The 21,653-nt window shown below is 40.2% G+C and overlaps 1 protein-coding gene across 1 annotated transcript in view; it reads left to right on the forward strand.

The window, feature by feature from the left end:
- Positions 1-20,199, forward strand: part of LOC120533280 (gastrula zinc finger protein XlCGF26.1-like) — a 55,648-nt gene extending 35,449 nt beyond the window's left edge. The window contains exon 3 of the mRNA XM_039760096.1: positions 18,001-20,199. Within this exon, the coding sequence (XP_039616030.1) occupies positions 18,001-19,112 (1,112 nt within the window). The 3' untranslated portion in view covers positions 19,113-20,199. The remainder of the gene's footprint in view (positions 1-18,000) is intronic.
- The last annotated feature ends 1,454 nt before the right edge of the window (positions 20,200-21,653 follow it).

Raw genomic sequence — 21,653 nt, forward strand, 5'->3', positions numbered from 1 at the left:
ATCCCCCTTTCTTGCAAGTCCCCACATGTTGCTCTATCATGCTGTTTCTTTTGGACTCCTGGACATGCAGAGGAAAGAATAGTACAGAGAGGTCAGCTCAGCACTACAGTGATCTCTCGCTATATCACGCTTCGACTTTCGCGGCTTCACTCTATCGCGATTTTTTTCTCATACACGCTTACGTCTCTACGCATGCGCTTTCTGAGAACTTTTATCTAAGCCCTATGATGGCTCCTAAACGTGCTGCTTTTTCTAAGCCTTCTGACAATAAAACTAAGCGCCGGAGGAAGATGCTTACTATCCAGGAGAAGGTGAAACTCTTGGATATGATTAAAGATGGCAATACCCTACAAAAGCCTCCTCACGCATATGAAAAGACAGCGCCAGCAACTGCCTATCAAGATGTTCTTCAGCCTCGCACCCAGACACCCACTGCCTAGTACTTCTTCACTGAAGACAACAACGCACCTGCTGAAGATACTGCACCACCTCTGAAGACTCTCCTACTAAGGTCGTGCCTTCATAGGTTAGTGGTTGTGTGTAATTAAATGTACAGTACAATAATCTACTATATAAAAGCGTTCGGGATTGTCCTTCCGTCCCGTAAGTGCAAAGCGTAGCGGTATTCTGCTTATCACAGACTTACTACTTGCGGCTTGAGGTACGAAGCGACGCGATGTGAGCAGAGTTCTGGTGCTCTCATCGTTCCCTTGCTTTTGTGCGCGATGCGCTGGAAAAATAGACAAAATTATGTCTCTGGAAATAATTAATGTTGATGGAGTACAAATGCCTCACCGCGTAGTAAATATCAGGGGAGATGGTGCTTGCTTATTCTCATCATCTATAGCTTATTTAGTGCAAGAAACTCCGTCTTTAGCGGTACAGATTCGGGCTGACATTGTACGACTTTGGACAGGCACTTGAGGGGACAAAAAAAAAAACTTTCGGGAGATGTTATGAATGGGCACTTTGATGTTCTCATTCTCTACACTTACATGCCTGATGTACACATGGAGCGCACAAAAATTGAGGATAAAAGTCGGTCGTCTTAAAAGGCGAGTGCGCCTAGTAATATGATTTTTGTAACGTCTAATATGTCTTATTTTCTCTTATTTTGTCTAATACGAGTGTAATGGTGACTAAAGGGTGTTATTTCATGTCTAGAGGGCTCTAATAATGTTAAAAAAACGTATTTAGAAGGTGGTAAACAGGTTTTCTATACTCTAACTGCGAAAATATTCGATTTATAAATAAAGAATCCTACTTCGCGAAAATTCATTTATCACGGTAGAGTCTGGAACGGATTAACTGTGATAAACGAGGGTTCACTGTATATGCAATCATCAGATTCAAATGTTAACAGTTCACACACTCACAAGGACCGTCCTTCCTACATTTACAACATGTGTACCTGTTTCAATGTACACATTTCTCTCTGTGCTGTGGTTCCTATTACACTGAAGGGGCATCTGACACTGACTGAGTTTGCTTTCCTGGGGGAAGAGGCGGTCTTGGAACAGAAGCTTGTAGATGTTGCATGTTCATTTTCTTTTTCCACCGCCTTTTCTTGTATGAAGCGACAATGAAGTTCTTCTGCAAGGTGAGCCATGAACACTCTTCTTTTCTCAGTGGACCCCCGTACATGCCCTGTACAGTACATATGCGTTGATCGCTGCCAGGTCAAGCTTGTTGTAGCACACAGCAACAGACCACCCACATGTTCCTGTTTGCACTGAATCAGCTCACACTTTCTGGAGGATGATGTCAACGCAGCACGGAGTACAAAAGAAAGAGACAAATATATGTGACATTTTGAAAAAATCATTTGATGACCTGAATAATACCAATCAGAAAACATTGTCGCACTAATGCAATATTATTTTCATTCACATACCTTCATGCGTTTTTTTTTTTTTTTCTTCAACCTTGCCCAGTCTCCACATCATGGCGCATTGTACTGAGAATGCAGACAGACTTCTTCTTTTTGGGCTCATGCAGCGTCAGCATAGCACTGGCAGATCTAAACACCAGCATGGAGAATTGGGTAAGATCAAAAAAAAAAAATACGGTCACAGACTACAACCACAAGAAGGCATGCAAATGAATATAATGTTGAATCAGTGCCACAATGGAGTTATTCCAAATATCATATATACCTAAGTCTCTCTTTTTTGTCAGTGTGGCTTTGTCTTCATGGACCATAAGGTGCGTACTAATTCAGCATGAGCAGGAACACTCAAAAAATCTGAATAAAAATAAATTCAAGTGACAGCGAGATAGCAAGAAGGCAGATTCACCAGCGTTTGTGTGTCAGCTTTTCTTCCTCTGCATCAGAGAATTTCCAGTTCCATTGACTCAAAACCCCATTCACATCCACAACTATTCCCAGTCACGTACACCACTCACACCCACATCCAGTTTTCCCAGTCCCGTTCACGCACAAGTTCTGACATGGTTTTCATATAAAGAGGTTTGTTATACCACGTCTTTATCTGAAAACAGAGTCAGATCAGGGGTTGTGTCTGGTGGGGATGATGTGGGAGCATGAATGTGCCTGAAAGAATAAAACTGAAGAAAAATAAAAGGCTAACTATTACAAGTACTATAAATTTACACTGTTACAAAATCAAATCAAATGTATGCTTTTATTGTATAATATTATCAGTAAGAGCAGCTCACTACTCAAAACGGTAATTCTGGGAGGTGACCGGTATCGAACTGAGGATCTCTTGATTAATTGCTGCACCATCCAAGTGGTCACGTCAGCATCGTACACTAATTCGATTTCTTTTTCTTCAGTTATATTCTTGCATAAACGTGCACTTGGTTTGTTACACGTGCACCTTTTGTGAAAGTGTTTATTTGATATTTGGACGTCAGGCTTCACACATTATACACTTCATGTCAACATTTTGTCAATTAATAGTAAAACTACAGGGCTCCACCCCCTGCTTGCTTCACTCGCCCACCCCCGGGTTTGCTTTACCGGATATAAACTGCTCAAAAAAATTAAAGGAACACTTTGAAAACACATCAGATCTCAATGGGAAAAAGAAATCCTCCTGGATATCTATACTGATATAGACTGGGTAATGTGTTAGGAACGAAAGGATGCCACATCGTTTGATGGAAATGAAAATGATCAACCTACAGAGCCCTGAATTCAAAGACGCCCCAAAAATCAGAGTGAAAAAATGATGTGGCAGGCTAGTCCATTTTGCCAAAATTTAATTGCAGCAACTCAAAATTGTACGCAGCACTTTGTATGACCCCTGTGTTCTTGTATACATGCCTGACAACATCGGTGCATGCTACTAATGAGATGACAGATGGTGTTGTGGGGGATCTCCTCCCAGATCTGGACCAGGGCATCACTGAGCTCCTGGACAGTCTGAGGTGCAACCTGGTGGCATTGGATGGACCAAAACATAATGTCCCAGAGGTGTTCTATTGGATTTAGGTCAGGAAAGTGTGGTGGCCAGTCAATGGTATCAATTCCTTCATCCTCCAGGAACTGCCTGCATACTCTCACCACATGAGGCCAGGAATTGTCGTGCACCAGGAGCCACTGTACCAGCATAGGGTCTGACAATGGGTCCAAGGATTTCATCCTGATACCTAATGGCAGCCAAGGTGCCTTTGTCAAGCCTGTAGCGGTCTGTGTGACCCTCCATGGATATGCCTCCCCAGACAATCATTAACCCACCACCAAACTGCTCATGCTGAATGATGTTACAGGCAACATAATGTTCTCCATGGCTTCTCCAGACCCTTTCACTTCTGTCACGTGCTCAGGGTGAACCTGCTCTCATCTGTAAAAAGCACAGGGCACCAGTGGTGCATCTGCCAATTCTGGTATTCTATGGTGAATGCCAATCGAGCTGCATGCTGCTGGGCAGTGAGCTCATTAGAGGACATGGGGCCCTTGGGTCACCCTCATGAAGTCTTTCTGGTTGTTTGGTCAGAGACATTCACACCAGTGGCCTGCTGGAGGTCATTTTGTAGGGCTCTGGCAGTGCTCATCCTGTTCCTCCTTGCCCAAATGAGCAGATACTGGTCCTGCTGATGGGTTATGGACCTTCTATGGCCCTCTCCAGCTCTCCTAGAGTAACTGCTTGTCTCCTAGAATCTCCTCCATGCCCTTGAGACTGTGCAGGGAGACACAGCAAACCTTCTGGCAATGACACGTATTGATGTGCCATCCTGGAGAAGCTGGACTACCTGTGCAACCTCTGTAGGGTCCAGGTATCGCCTCATGCTACCAGTAGTGACACTGACTGTAGCCAAATGCAAAACTAGTGAAGAAACAGTCAGAAAAGATGAGGAGGGAAAAATGTCAGTGGCCTCCACCTGTTAAACCATTCCTGTTTTGGGGGTCATCTCATTGTTGCCCCTCTAGTGCATCTGTTGTTAATTTCATTAACACCACAGCAGCTGAAACTGATTAACAACCCCCTCTGCTACTTAACTGACCAGATGAATATCCCATAAGTTTCATTGACTTTATGCTATACTCTGATTAAAAAGTGTTCCTTTAATTCTTTTGAGCAGTATACGATTCAAAGAGATTGTTATTTTTATGGGAATTGTTACATATGCATAATTTTCACTTTTACTTTAAAACCTCAGTAAAAACAATATTTGGAATTACCTTTTCTTCAAGATCACATTGAACTTTGATTCCGTGTTTGGACTTTCTTCGTGACAACGCAACTTATAACTGGCCATGAGTGAATATTCTTTCTTTCTCTGTAATAAATAAACCAACTTTTTCTAATGTTTGTCTCTGTGATTTGTTAATTGTATAGCAAAAGCTATTTTCAAGGGAAACTGTAAATGTTGTCATACGAATAGCATAGCAAGATCTCTCTTTTAAATTGTGCTGTTTATTGTTTTGGATAAACACGAACATCTACTCTTTGATATCTCGTGTCTTTTGAAAATATTATCACTGACAATTTGTCACATGTTGGTTTATTATATATGCGAGTGTGATCTTTCGGATTCATATAAAAGACCAAGAAATATTTCTTTGTGTTTTGCAGATAAATTTTGTGTAAAGTACGATACTTTTGGACGTATGGATATGTATCCATTATTGGCTGTAGAATTTCTAATACGTCCGATCATTTATCTCTTTCAAGTCTATGTTACATCGCTTCTCCGTGATCATAAATATAAACCTGACCAAATTGTGGTTTCTTTGAAATTAAACGTGTAGTAGCTTTAATTGTTGCGGGACCACAGATTCTCATAGCGTATGGTCCTGAATCGTGTAAATCTACGTTTTGAGCATTGAATGATGCAAACGCGAACAGATTATTGTAGATTTGGATATTTTGCCTGTAATGTTTGTGGATTTCACTTTCATCAAATAACAAATCTTTTAATTCTTGTGGATACGTCTCTTCATTGGGAAGTAACACTACTTTTCCCTAATGACAACACAATCTTCAAGTCTCCGACTTAAACTTTAAAGCATTACAATATCTACATACTTCTGACATATCATCATTGTCCATATATTCAATCTCTTTTTGCTGTTCCATTATTTCACTGAGTAATAATTTCTGTTTCTTTACGATAATGGGATCTTTACTATCAGTTTTTTGAGAAATTCAAATTTTAGTACTTTCATTATCTCTAACCTGCTCTGCATGTGTATCGTCGCAACATTTTTGAACCTCTTTACGACGTTCTACTTTGTCTTTTTCTGTTTGTGTTTTATTTCTGACCCTGCTTGGACCTGCTAGGTTTTCAATTCCACCTGGTCCGGGATGATTATTACTTTCCCTTACTTCACCAGGTAATAATTTCTGTTTTTTTATCAATAATGGGATCTTTTTTTTTTTTTGACACTTTCGAATTTTACTTCTTTCATATTCTTTAGCTTGCTCTGCATGTGTATCGCGCCAACATTTTTGAACGTCTTTATGCAGTTCTACTTTGTCTTTTACTCTCTCTGTCTTTTATTTCTGACCCCGTTTGGACCTACGAGGTTTTCAATTCCACTTGGTCCGGGCTCATTATTACTTTCTTTATTTTCAGAATTTGCACATAGATTATTATTGTTCTTTTTTGCATTCTTTTCTTTCCACCGCTTTTGGGTCTCTTTTTGATGTGCTGCTCTTTCTTCTTCGCTTAGTCATTGATGTGTCATCTAGAATGTATAAAATTATTGTCCTGATAAAATTTATAAGAGCTGAGAGTGCAGGAACTGTGTCAGCCAAAAGCATTCACACGACTGGGAGGTTAGATGACTGTGGTCTTGTGGGAAAATGGTTGTAAGTAGGCCGTGACTTGAAAGAATCTCTTGTTAAAAGTCTCCGTTTCACAGGACTTCATTCCAAAAAGTCTCTTCAAAAAGTCACTTCTCGTCCCAAGATTTTTTTTTATCATCATAGAAAAATGTTTCTATTTTAGCGATGTGTTTTACATAGATTGTAGTAGACACGGAACACACACAAAATATATGTATTCCAAATTATGATATATTTTTTACCTTGTACAAATTCCAGGCATCTCACTCCCAGATAAAACACCCTTGAGCACTGAGAATCTTCTTTGCGACTTGAGCTGTGGTGGTAGGAGGGGAGATCAGATGCCAGGGGCCTCATGCATAACGCCGTGCATAGAATTCGCACTATAACATGACATATGCACAAAAGCAGAAATGTGCTTACGCACAAAAAAATCCAGATGCATAAATCTGTGTGTTTGCCCACTTCCACGTTCTTGCGCTACATAAATCCCGGTCAGTGTGAAACGTAACGCACGTGCACACGCCTGCTGCCCCATCCCAACTCCTCTCAGAATTACGCCTTTTTGAATATGCAAATCAATATAAATAGCCCTTAAGTTCAGCGCTCTGTCAAAAGGAAATGGCAAAAGCACAAGGGAAAATAGAATTTCAGTGAATACCCAGTGGAGGCAAGGAAAAACTTACTATTTGTTGGTTTAGGCAGTGGTATAAATAACAAAAGGAAGTTGATCGAGTGACATAGCATGTTGGAGAAGCTCGAAAGCTCAAGTTCACAAAGTCGCACAGTGCCCGAAATAAAAGAGAAGTTCTCAGATATCAAAGTCGCCGTGAAAATGTGAGTCGTAGCCCACCGTCTGAGTGTCATATGAAAGCTTATTAGAGTACAGAGAAAAAAAAAGGCACACAGTGGGGAAAAAAGCACGAAATGTCAACTTTAATCTCGAAATTTCCACTTCAATCATGTAGTTTATTTTGGCATTAAAGTAGAACATCATAAACTTCATCTTAAAATTGTTTAATTTACTAGTTTCTCAAATCCCATCATAACTAAAGTAGCACATTTAATGCTTTGTTTTGCATTTGATCCTCTATGTGCTCTATGTGTGTGAATCACTACGTGCTTCCAGGCTTTCTCTTCCTCTGACAGGACACAGAATCCATTACATTCGTGATAGTACAGCTCTCTGAATAATTAAAATACTAAGATGTACACGTGATATAATTTTCATGATGATAGGAGTTAAAGCATGTTATTAAACATGGGAACACGGTGGCGCAGTGATTGTTCATGTCTCACGCAAGATGCTTACTGTGCCATGCCTAACCTTCGATGAAATAATTTATTGCAGCAGTACTGTCTTTTTCAAACGTACTAACCTCCAATTCCTGTCCTTCCTCTTCTTTCTCCAAATACCCAATATCCATACAATCAGCTCTGTATTAGACGTTAAGCCATCTGTGTAGCTCTCTTCACAACAAAACAGACACAGGTCGGTCCTTTTAAACGGGCGTTTATTGCTTGGGCTCTTGTTACTCACTCCGTCACGCCAGCACGCCGTGAGAACTATATAGTGAGTAATCAGTACAAAATACTTTAGTGAATACACAGTAACTTTCATACACCTACGATGAAATACAAAACATTTAGTGCAAACATGAAACAAAAGACATTTTACAAATAAAATACCTCGTTGGCCGCTTGTCATGAAAAGAGGTCTTTAAATCACTTTGTTTTAGCTTCAGACGGTTCAGTTTGAAATCCTTTTTGCAACATGGCAAAGCCTCGCGAGAGACATCCGCCCACCTGTGATTCTTTGGGGCAGGTCCTTCTCATGTTCTCCTGATAACCATTAAGTGTGTTCTCGCGAGACATTACTTTACATACAGTACATATTAAATTCACTTAATAACAAACAAATTGGAACATGTAAATTTACTATATACATCACATTTTTAAATTTAGATATTTAAAACTATATATTTATAAGGTTATGTAACACACTATAAAATCCATTATCTATAACATGAACTTTCCATTAAATATTGTTCAATAACATTTACACTCCCACCAAAATCACTCATTGACCTGAATTGAGAGATTTTCTTCAAAATAAAACTATAAGAGAAGTGTGTGAGTCTGTGTACTTTTATGTGTGACTTAGTTGGCCTCAAGTAAGGTAACTACTTTATGAATAGGTCTTTCAAGATAAACTGGTCTAGTGAGTGGTTCTCCTTTATTAAATGTGGTGTCACTAAGTAGAAGTTTCACCTTTCGTACTTTGCCATCTGTGCTGAGTTGAGCTTCCACAATCCTGGCGAGCTTCCACTCATTTCTTGGTGCACTGTCATCTTGTAAAATTACAATGTCATCTACTTGTGAGTTTCGTGATGTCTTCTGCCATTTCTGTCGTTGTTGAAGATTTAGCAGGTATTCTCGTTTCCATCATTGCCAAAATTCATTGGCCAGAAACTGCACTCTTTTCCACCTTTTGTGCAGATAAAGATCTTCTTTGCAGAACTCTCCAGGAGGTGGAAGAATAACTGATGATTTCATGGTTAAAATATGGTTGGGAGTGAGGGGTTCTGGGCCAGTAGGATCATGAAGATGCTCAACACTTAGTGGTCTGCTGTTGATTATTGCCATTGTTTCGTAGAGCAATGTTCTCAAAGTTGTGGTGTCAAGTCTGCTGGCTGACTTGTCAAGCATAGCAGTCAGGACGCTTCGAATTGTTCGAATCTGGCGCTCCCAGACTCCACCCATGTGGCTAGCTGATGGAACATTCAACACAAATTCACAACCAAGTGCCCTTTGACGATCTTGATTCATTCCTCCAAGCAACTTAGAAAGCTCCATTCTAGCACCAATAAAATTTGTTCCCCTATCGCATCTCAATTGGCGACAGGTCCTCTGATAGCTATGAATGCTCGAAGTGCATTTATGAATGCGTCTGTCGTCAAGTCGTCAAGCATTTCAATGTGCACTGCTCTGGAACATAAGCAAGTGAATAACAGTCCGTATCGTTTTACTTCTTTTCTTCCTTCCCTCACAATGAAAGGTCCAAAACAATCAAGGCCACAATAAGTGAAAGGGGGGGATGTTTCAGTTCTCTCTTCAGGCAGATTAGCCATGTGTTGAACCTCTGTTGTTCTTCTGTATCTCCTACATTTTACACACTTGTAAATGTGTGAGGAGACCACATTTCCACATCCTAAGATCCATATTCCGTTTGCACGCAACTCATTCATGGTCATGCCTCTTCCTTGGTGGTGTATGCGCTCATGATGATGTTTGATGAGAAGGGCTGTAATATGAGATTTCTTCGGAAGTATCACAGGATGTTTTACATCATGATGTAAGGCTGATTGAGATAGCCGTCCTCCCACTCTGAGGACACTGTTCTTGTCCAAAAAGGCATTCAACTGGCGTAGCCTGTTGTGCTTGTTCAATGTGTCTTCCTTCTGGTCTTTAATCTTCTTTATTTCTTCAGCAAATGCTTCTTCTTGTGCCATCTTGATGATGAAGATTTCTGCTTCTCTTCGTTCTTCAAGGTTAGTTGACTCATTCGTTCTTGACTGAAATCCCTTGAACTCCCTGACAAATCTTTTAAGCCTGGCAACAGCTCTAACTACTCTAGACCAGTCAGAGAATTTAATAAAGCGGTTCACCACTGAATTCAGTTCTCTTGCCTTAACTGCCTGAACATATGCCCTGTGAAGCTCGGGATCAGTTGCTTCTATTTCTCCCACCATTCTCTCTTCATGTGGGAGATTCTGCTGCCAGAGAAAGTTGGGTCCTTTCAGCCAGTTGGACTCTTTCAGTTGAATTGCACTCATTCCCCTTGAGGCGTAATCAGCTGGGTTGTCTTCAGAGCGGACGTGTCGCCATTGTTCAGGTTTTGTGCTAGATCTTATTCGCTGGATCCGGTTGGCTACGAATGTGTGAAACCTTTTAGCATCGTTGTTCACATAGCCAAGGACCACCTTTGAGTCAGTCCAGTAATACTCTTGCAGGGTTTTAATATCAAGCTCACGTTTGATGACATCACCAATGCGAACTGAAGTCAAAGCTGATGATAACTCAAGTCTTGGGATAGTTGTTAGTTTGGTAGGGGCCACTCTTGCTTTCCCCAAGACAAGTGAACAACTGATCTGTCCCGTTTCACTCATTGCTCTAAGATATGAGCATGCACCATACCCCTTGAAACTTGCATCGGAAAAGTTGTGAAGCTCATACAGTACGACTTCACCAAAGCTTGATGGAAGGTAGCTCCTTGAAATCTTCAGAGCTGCCAAATGAGGCAGATCTTTGAGCCATGACTCCCATTGTGGCAAGATGTGTTCGGGGAGAAGTTCGTCCCAGCCTACCTTGTCTCTGCACAGTGTTTGAAGGATCTGTTTGCCGATCAGTATGACTGGAGCCACAAACCCTAATGGATCATAGACTGAGGCGACAGTTGAGAGAACCCCTCTCCTTGTCAGTGGGTTTTCTTTTACTACGACCCTGAATTGGAATTCATCTGTTTCGATGCACCACTGCACTCCAAGTGCTCGCTCGATACGGAGTTCTGCTAGGGCCATGTCTAAATCTTTGGTTTGGGCACGTTCTTGTACTGGTATTGCTGCAATCACACTTTTATCATTGGATACAAACTTGTGCAGATGCAGATTTCCTGTTTCGCACAGAGCTCTGGACTCTGCCACCAGATGTATAGCTTCAGCAGGTGTCTTTACACTAGTTAGGCCATCATCCACATAGAAGCAGCCTAGGATAAACTTGATGGCTTCTTCACTGAACTTCCCATGACCCTGCGATGCCAGGTGCTTAAGTCCAAAGTTAGAGCAGCCGGGGGATGAAGCTGCCCCAAACAGATGTACCCTCATTCTGTATACCGAGGGTTTGGAGTCCAAATCACCTTTGTCCCACCAGAGAAACCTGAGATAGTCTTGGTGTTCCTTTGCAACATGGAACTGGTGAAACATTTTTTCAATGTCACACATTATGCCTATTGGACCCTTTCTAAATCGACACAAGACTCCAATTAATGTGTTAGTCAGGTCTGGACCAGTCAAGAGATGGTCATTTAGAGAGGTTTCTTGGAAGCGTGCCGAACAGTCGAAAACCACACGGATCTTCCCAGGTTTGTGGGGATGGTAGACACCGTGGTGTGGAATATACCATGCTGGTTGGTTATCAAGTTCAAGCTGTGGCACCTTCTCAGCGTCTCCTCTGTTTATGATGTCATGCATGAAGTTGACATAGTCCTTGTAATATTGTTCATTTTTCCTCAGTCGTCGCTCTAATGAGCGAAGCCTATGAACTGCACACTGTTTATTGTTTGGAAGATTAGGTTTGTCTGTCTTAAAAGGTAGCGGAGTTCATAGTGGCCGTCTTCCTTGTGCCTTATTCCTGCTTTCACTTTAGACAAGAAGAGGAGGTCTTCTTGAGAAACTGGATTATCGTCTGCAGTGTGATCTATGAAATCTGACTCAAGGATTTTAATTATGTCAAGTGGAATTATCTCTTTGACTTGAGTTCTACACACAAAGTGTACTTCTTCCTTTAGCTGGACTGATGAATGCACAGCTGGTGTCACTTGTCGCACCATGATTCTGTGACTTGTTCCTATTGCATCGCTGTCATCACTTGCTGGATTTGAGCAACCAACAATGCTCCAGCCGAGATCAGTTCGCTGTGCATATGGATAATCCTCGTCACCAGACAGGATCTCCCTTGGAAGAAGGGCTCTTTGACAGTTATAGCCAATGAGAAGGCCTACTTGCAGTCTAACTGTGGTGGAATCCTTTCTGATAATTGCTCCAGATGAGGCCATTTTAGAGCTGTTTGAGAAGTTGGAATATGTAACCTGTTTGCTGGAATGAACTCTCGTGTGAAAACAGGTGGTAGCAGAATTCTTTTCTTTAAGCTGTATCCTCTCACTTGTAGACCTGTCAGTTTCTGACATGGTATGACTGTTGACTTGGCAGACATTGTGGATAGCCGCAAACTGACATTTTCTTTGTTTGTGTTGAGGCCTTTGGCAACTTCGTCTAGTATGAAAGTTGTATCACTCTGTGTGTCTAAGAGTGCATAGACAAGGACTTCTTGATCTGGATGCTTGGTAGAGGATACCCAGACTGGCAAGATAGAGGACGTTTGTGTGCATAGGCCCTCTTGTATGACTCTATTGGTAGTTGCTGTTGCAGTCTTTTCTGTGGCGTCTGTCTCATCTTTTGAAATGTCATTTCCATTTAGGTGCATTGGCTTCTGACGTTCTTTAAACTTGTCGTCATGCAAACATGTCGGATGTCTCTTTTGACATTTTTCACATGTGCTTTTGTCATCACACCTTCTTGAGTGATGACCAGTTTTCAAACATCCAAAGCAAAGCTTCTCTGTGTGCACAAACTTGACACGATCTTGAACTGTTTTTTCAGTAAACCTCCTGCACTTGCCTAGGACATGTCCTGCCCTTTTGCAGAAGACACATGATGGAATGCTGCTCTGTGTTGTGTTTGTTGTCAGAGTCTTTGCTTGAATTATTTGATTTCGTGGATGCCTTTGTTTTTCACTTTCCACACTCTTGAGTGCTTGTATTGAGGATATGGGATCACAAGCTAGATCGGCTTCCTTTGATAAAAAGTCAACGAACTCTTTGAATTGTGGGTACGCAGTCCTTACTTGCCTGACTTCCATCACTTTACGGTTCCATCTGGAAACCAACCAATCTGGCAATTTCAGCAGAATCCTTTGACTCTCAATGCAATCATTAAGGACTTCCAGTGTCTTAATGTGGGACATTGCAGCCTCACAGCTCTTGAGGAAGTCTGCAAATTCTCTTAGTTCACAAGCATCTTTAGAGCTTATCTTTGGCCATGCATGCAGCTTGTCTCTGAGGGACTTCCCGATTATGAATGGGTCTCCAAAACGTTTCTCTAAGAGTTTCCAAGCCGAGTCATATGCTTCTTCTGTGCCCAATAGAAGAAATCCTTCTACGGCTTTCTTTGCTGTGCCACCTAAATACTTTCTTATGTAATAAAGTTTTTCATTCTTTGGAATGTTTTTCCGTTCTATTAATGTTTCAAAAGATAGTTGCCAGTCTTTGAATTTCAAAGGGTCTCCAGTAAATACTGCAGGCTCTGGTGTTGGAAGACGATTAGCACTTATAGCTTCTGCTAGCACATTAACCAGATCTAAGCTATTCTGCTCTTGGGGCCTGAACACTGTGGCTGGAGGAGGTTGAAGTAACAGTGGTAGACAAGGGGCTTGACTTGCAACTCCAAGGGATTGAGGAATGAATGAGGGACTTGATGCATTGAGAGCCTGGGTTGTGACTGGAGGGATTGTGGGGTTAGGGACTTGAAGTTCTCCTACTACTTCCACATCATACAACATGTCAGTCATATCAACATTCTCTTCAACTTCATTATAAACCTTTACTCGGGCTCTAGCAGCGTTCAGCTTCTTTACTTCTTCTAGGCGTGCAAGCTTTCTGTGTTTATCTTTGATTGCTTGTTGTCTAGCTAAGTTCTCTGATTCAAATTGTGCTAGCCGTTGTTTATTTTCAGCCTCTAGCATTTGAAGTTCTGTTTCCTCCCTGTCTTGTTCTTCCAGTACAGCCAAGACCTCCTGAGATGCAGCAGCTTCAGCCACAGCCTCTATTCTTTTGACTGAATGGATGCTTGAGTGGTTGGAACTACATCTTGATCGATGAGACAGTGGCCTAGATACAGAACCTGTTGAGTCTAAGATTGATCCAACATCGGGCCAAGGTTCTTCGTCTTTATCTGCTTTATGCCCTTTAAGCTGTCTCTCTGCCCTTTGAATAATGAATCCTGAGAGTGATATGCATGTATCAACCCTGCGCCGCAGGTTTGGTTCAGGGGTTTGTACTTAACGCAACTCTTCATAAATGACCTTCACATCAGAACAGGTCCGTTTCATGTTCTCAATAAGCTCGTTTAATTCATCCTCAGAAGCATCATCAGTTAATAATTCCTTGCCTATTCTTGCATGACACCTCCACTTTTCATAGTTGATTTTATATCGACGTTGTATGCCCTTCAGTCTTTCTCCTTGAAATTCTCTTCCTTTTTCTGTTAGGGTGTGCATTCTTTCACTTCTTCGTAGCTGTTCTACTTCTGTAGATTCGGTGTCTGTAGCTTCAGCAGATGGTTTAACATTCTTACGGCAGGTCTCAGTACTTATGTTAGACATCTTGAGATAAGGGTAGTACAACTATGTAGATATTAAACTCAAATATTGTAAGTGAAAGCTACAGTAGACTTAGTTTAAACAGCCATGAAAGTTCACATATGTGTGTAGGAATCTTCCAAATACACTGTATAGACATCAAATTTACATCAAAATAACTGTCAGAATTTAAACTTCTCTAAACTTCACATTAACTTCAGTTTCAAAACAAAATAAGAAAAATTATATTTGCTTGGAACAAATATAAGTAAAACCTTAATCACAGCAGGAATATGGTTAGAAATGCATTAAATAACTTATCCTTTATATATAACAATAGGTTTTCACGTCAGTATTGTACCCTTTAAATTCACTAAAGGTGCTCTTTAAACTACATTAATTCTCATAAAACTCAAAATTACTTAGAAATCTTTAGTTTTCACTTGTAATGGGGTACCTTTTTTCAATATTTACTAAAAATCATTAACTTTACTACCATTTGCTCTTTAAGCCTTATAACACGCAATGACTATGAATGCAAACACATTGGATTTATCTCCACATTAAGCACAGAATGCAAGGTTAACAGATCTGAGTCCTTAGTTGCAGTTTCCAAGCTAAACCACTTCTCACACCAAGTTAACTTTACTATTGTGGTAGAGCTCCTACTGGTTTTGGCTTGAAAAATCTGCACTTTAACACAGTCTAATCACCGTTGTTTATAATCACTATGCGGACAATGCGTTATGGGCTCGGCTTATCTGCTGCATCGGATCCTCGTCGCGTCGTTTCTCCTACCCGTATTGAGCAGTCGAGTTCTCACTGTAGCTCTCTTCACAACAAAACAGACACAGGTCGGTCCTTTTAAACGGGCGTTTATTGCTTGGGCTCTTGTTACTCACTCCGTCACGCCAGCACGCCGTGAGAACTATATAGTGAGTAATCAGTACAAAATACTTTAGTGAATACACAGTAACTTTCATACACCTACGATGAAATACAAAACATTTAGTGCAAACATGAAACAAAAGACATTTTACAAATAAAATACCTCGTTGGCCGCTTGTCATGAAAAGAGGTCTTTAAATCACTTTGTTTTAGCTTCAGATGGTTCAGTTTGAAATCCTTTTTGCAACATGGCAAAGCCTCGCGAGAGACATCCGCCCACCTGTGATTCTTTGGGGCAGGTCCTTCTCATGTTCTCCTGATAACCATTAAGTGTGTTCTCACGAGACATTACTTTACATACAGTACATATTAAATTCACTTAATAACAAACAAATTGGAACATGTAAATTTACTATATACATCACATTTTTAAATTTAGATATTTAAAACTATATATTTATAAGGTTATGTAACACACTATAAAATCCATTATCTATAACATGAACTTTCCATTAAATATTGTTCAATAACATTTACAATCTGTAAGCTTAGAACGCCGATTCCTCAAAACCTTTAAGGAACATTGAGATATCTTCATAGTACGTGTTTAATTCACCTGCAAGAATACAGCGCAAGGCACCATGTCCTCACATGTTTAATTATTAACAATATAGATTATTTAAATTAAGTTAAAGTTTTATCTGTATAATATAATCATATTTTGCTGAATTTCATCTTAAAAATGATATTATCATCATATGTAAATACGTGCTTTATAAAGTGGCTCAGGTTGTGCAATATTATAACTGTAGTGCAAGTTTACACTGAGGTAATTGTACTTATAAGTACAAACAGTTCTACAAGGAGCACTTGAACCGCGAGGTTCATACGAAAAAGGCTCTGAAGTGTTTGCTTAATGAGAGCAGTTCAATAGACAGCATGGCTGAGGCAGTGTGTGCTTGATGCTGTATACAGATGATTCTCTTTCCGATCAGCTGCTGTAGAGCTGTGATTCACACTCGGATACAGTGATATAAATACTCCGAGTGGTGCGGTGTGAGTAATATGAAAAAAGATGATCCGATGTGGCAACCCCTAATGGGAGCAGCTGAAAGAAGAAGAAGGTGGTGAAGTGAGAGTACCAATGCAGTTATGGTATTTGGAATAGTTTGACCATTCTGTGGAACTTCAAATTGTTACACGCTAATTACAGTCAGATGTATTAAACTAATAAACAATATGTGGTTAATTTCAGTGTATTTATAAAGCCACATCAGGGATGTGGATCTAAAAAAGAATGGGTAACCACACAGAAACAGTAGCACTGCTTTGACGCTGGGTGCCACCAGTCTGCAAAACCGAGAGGAGAACTTGGGTACGACAGGGTATGAGCTACCGTGGAAATGTGCGTGGCTTTATGCCAAGTTTAAGTTTAATACATCGCGATTTCAACATGGAAACGTTCTTATGTAATATTTTTGTGCATACGCACCGTTTATACATGAGGCCCCTGGTTACTTGCTGCTTGTCCTGATCGACACATTTGCAACACAAAAGATGCTGATAAAAAGGTGCATAGAAATTTAAGGTGGGCCAGGATTACAAGTTTTTTCTTAGGCTTCAGGGACTGTAGTGTTAAGCAGCATAGCATTGGCACAAATGATCGGAAGCATAGACATGCCATTGGAGGATTGATACATTAATAAAAGTAGGAGATATTATAAGATCCACATGACAGTAATTACAACAGTTCAGAGGTTCCAACAAATAATCTTATATCTTATAACTGTGTTTTTTCCAGGTATGATTGCATTAGCACTGCAAGCCTAGTGAGTGTGAACATCAGATCATTCTTCCTGTTCAAGTACATATAGAAGACATCAACAGCATTCCAGTATATCCATTTTAATTAAGAAAGCAGAACATTTCCAGTTCCTAGATCTCCATGATGCAAAAAATCAGGCATCAGACAGGAGCTGACAATCAAAAGAAAGTTTCATTCAGTGAACTACAAAAAGATTCAAATCGTTGTCTCTGAGGCTGCAAACTCAATCAAGGCAAAGTCCATAAAAATGATTCCAAATTCAATCCAAAAAGTAATCCATTGCATTCATGAAGTATATATACAGTAAGAGAAAGTGAAAGAAGTACAAAACGTGCAAGGTTCAAAATGAATTGTAACGAAAAATGTTAACAGGGAGGAGTGGCAGCAACATGCGTGTGCCAGCATTCCCTCAACTGTTCTGCATAGCGCCCTATTTTACAAAGTAAACTCTCTTCAATAGTGTATTAACTGAAGATCGCTTTTACCTCAATTAATTCCATAAAATTAAAACAACATATAATTTTAAATACTATTTTAAGACTGATAACAAAATGGTGAGGCAGTTCTGTAATGTAATAACAAAATGTGGATGTAACTCTTGTCAGTTCGACTCTCACACTTCATCTATTTAGTTTACTTATTTCAACCTGTAGGCTCCAGTCGTTCTGCTGATGTGGTGAGTTATTGTAATACAAAATGGAAAATTAAGAAGTTGGGTTTCTTTTCACATGGCAACTTATGTTTGATTGCATGGCTGTTCATAATTTCAACCAGAATTTATTTTATCAGTGAAAAGAAAACTAAAATTATATTTTCATTTTAAATTTCTTACAGGAAACAAACCTCACTGTTGTTCTGAATATGGTATTCGGTTCTATCAGAGAAGTACTCTTCAGCGCTACAAAAGAATTCACACTAGAGAGAAGCCATATTGCTGTACAGAGTGTGGCAAACAATTCCGTCTCACTAGTCACCTTATGATCCACAAAAGAATTCACACAGGAGAGAAGCCTTATTGCTGTACAGAGTGTGGCAAACAATTCCGTGTCAGTAGTCATCTTCTGACCCACAAAAGAATTCACACAGAAGAGAAGTCTTATTGCTGTACAGAGTGTGGCAAACAATTCCATTGTAGGAGTCTTCTTCGGAGCCACAAAAGAATTCACACAGGAGAGAAGCCATATTGCTGTTTGGAATGTGGGAAAAAGTTTTCATCAAGAAGCCTTTTTCAAACCCACAAAAGAATTCACACAGGAGAGAAGCCATTTTCCTGTACAGAGTGTGGCAAACAATTCCATGGAAATGATCATCTTCTGGGCCACAAAAGAATTCACACAGGAGACAAGCCACATTGCTGCACAGAGTGTAGCAAAGAATTTCGTAACAGGAGTCAGCTTCTGAGCCACAAAAGAATTCACACAGGAGAGAAGCCATATTGCTGTTTGGAATGTGGCAAACAATTAGGTTCCAGGATATCTCTTCAGAGCCACCAAAGAATTCACACAGGAGAGAAGCCGTATTCCTGTACAGAGTGTGGCAAAGAATTCCGTCACAAGAGTGGTCTTCGGAGCCACCAAAGAATTCACACAGGAGAGAAGCCTTTTTCCTGTTTGGAATGTGGCAAACAATTAGGTTCCAGGAGATCTCTTCAGAGCCACGAAAGAATTCACACAGGAGAGAAGCCATATTGCTGTACAGAGTGTGGCAAGCAATTCCGTCAGAAGAGTGGTCTTTGGAGCCACCAAAGAATTCACACTGGAGAGAAGCCTTTTTCCTGTTTGGAATGTGGCAAACAATTAGGTTCCAGGAGATCTCTTCAGAGCCACAAAAGAATTCACACGGGAGAGAAGCCATATTATTGCACAGAGTGTGGCAAACACTTCCGTGACAGGGGTAGTTTTCAGATCCACAGTAGAATCCACACTGGAGAAAAGCTGTCCTGCTGATTGGAATGTGGCAAACATCTCTGTCACAAGAGGAGTCTTTAATGCCACACTAGACTCCACACAGGATAGAAGCCATATTGTTGTTCTGATCATGTGAAATAATTCAATGACAAGAGTTTTTACAAGGCTCAGACAAATTCACACTGAATGTGGCAAACAATTTCATGAAAGGAGTACTCTTCACAGCCACGCAAGAATTCACAGTGGAGAGATGCTGTATTGTTGTTCAGAATGTGACACATAATTTTTTCACTGCTGTAATCTTCAAAGCCTCCAAAATAATTTCCAGTGGTGAGACCTAAAAAACACAAAAGGAAGTGGAACTGCCTGAGAAACCACTCTTAGATCAGCTCCTAACTGAAAGACCACAGGTGCAGACACCACACCAAACTTTCGTCTTAAACAAAGTACAATACTGCACCGGGATATGGCTGACTGTAGACATGAGTTACAATCAATGCGGAACCCACAGTTGACACCAAAGCGGCTCATTACAGGAACAACTCTCTGACTTTAAAAATCAGATCTATGCAAAGAATCCAAAACACATCACCTCATAAGCTGCCTCTCTGCCATGTTTAAACTCTTTGCAGCAGTGTTTCTTAAAACCGTGGGTCACAATTGAAATTGTTTTGAGGACATATTTGTGGTGGGTTGTCACATGGATATAGTAAAGTTAACGACAAATGATATACAACCCTCTGTTTAGTGTGCAAAACATGTTTTTAAATCGACACAGAGATTTAATTTCTTTGGCACATTATACAACAGAAAAAATAAAATTATCAAGACAAGGTGGGGACATTCAGCACGATGTCAGTGTGCAACATTAAACATTTTTTAAAAAGGGTACCGTTCACCGAATTGTTCATCAAGATTTCTCCCATTTCCCAATAAAATCCAGAAGGTGTGTACATTTTTTTAGAAATAGTCCAACTACTTTTTTACTGAATTGTAAATGAAAACTGGGATATCCTGAACAATTTGCAAACTCTTTTAGAAATACTGCAGGTACTTGTTAATGGTATCTCTCTTTTGAAAAATAGAATGCTATTTAGGACAAAGTAAATAAACTGCATTAATTGTGTTTTTATGATTTTATTCCTTATCCTGCCCCATTAATCAAGTGATATAGTTAACACTATAATTACCAGAGTCTACGAAAAAACTTTTAAATCCTGCCCACCTTAAAACCATTTGCACCTCTCCGCCAGCATATTTTGTCTTGTAAATGTGCCGATTAAGACGAGCAGCAAGCAGCCGGCTATTCCATCCCCCACCGACGCAGAACGTTCACTAAGTTTTCCCAGCTTATGCCTTGTTTGATTATTTGGGAGTGACTGAACTGCAGGAGTTCTACAAAATGTAGGCATAAACTATAGAACGTGTGAAGCCCGATTTCCAAAGATCAAATAAACACTTACACAAAAGGTTCAAGAACGATACAACAGCTTCTGTTGCGTAGTGCTAAGATTTGCTGTCTCATAGCACAGCAGGCCTGTTGTTCCTCAGACACCAGAGTTCGATTCCCCACTGGGGTGTAAGTGTTATTTTTTTTCTTTGTTTTTAACCTCAAACGGACATAAAATTTATAAATTTGTATGGACTGTCAGTTAATGAGATCGTTGTATTTTCATGTGGGATGCTCCTTTTAAAATATTTAACAATTGAGGCTGCAATTAACATGAACAAGTGTCCTTATAACTGTTCTTATTTTTAAGTTCTGTAAGACACACACTGTCAGGCAGATCACGGAATAATGCTCAGACAGAAGTTGGTTGGTAGATTGATGTGAAAGGCACTATATGACAGGTGCTGCAGAAAGGCAAGCAGGCAGTGAGAGTACATTCACATGTGAAAGACACTAGATAAATGGATAGATAGCAAATCTTAGCGCTACGCCACGGAAGCTGTTGTATCGTTCTTGAACCTTTTGTGAAAGTGTTTATTTGATCTTTAGAAATCAGGCTTCACACATTCTATAGTTTATGCCTACATTTTGTAACATTTATTACTAAAATATGAAAAAGTTTGTTTTAACAATGTGTTTACACAGATTACTTTAGAAACGGAACACCCATTAAATGCGTGTGTTCCAAGTAACGACCTATTATTTCCACTCTAAAACTCCAGCAGTTCAGTCACTCCCAGAAAATCAAACAAGGCATGAGCTGGGAAAACTTAGTGAACGTTCAGCGACGGTGGGGGATGGAATACTGCCAATACTGATGCTCTATGTAACAAAGGTCAGAGCAGACTATACTTTCTGAGAAGGTTGGCATCCTTCAACATCTGCAGTAAGATGCTGCAGATGTTCTACCAGACGGTTGTGGCGAGTGCCCTCTTCTACACGGTGGTGTGCTGGGGTGGCAGCATAAAGATGAAAGACGCCTCACGCCTAGACAAACTTGTTAAGAAGGCAGGCTCTATTGTAGGATTAAAGTTGGACAGTTTAACATCTGTGGCAGAGCGACAGGCACTAAGCAAACTCCTGTCAATCATGAAGAATCCACTGCATCCAATGAACAGTGTCATCTCCAG

Source organism: Polypterus senegalus, chromosome 8 (assembly GCF_016835505.1).
Source record: "Polypterus senegalus isolate Bchr_013 chromosome 8, ASM1683550v1, whole genome shotgun sequence".
Classification (NCBI taxonomy): Eukaryota; Metazoa; Chordata; class Cladistia; order Polypteriformes; family Polypteridae; genus Polypterus; species Polypterus senegalus.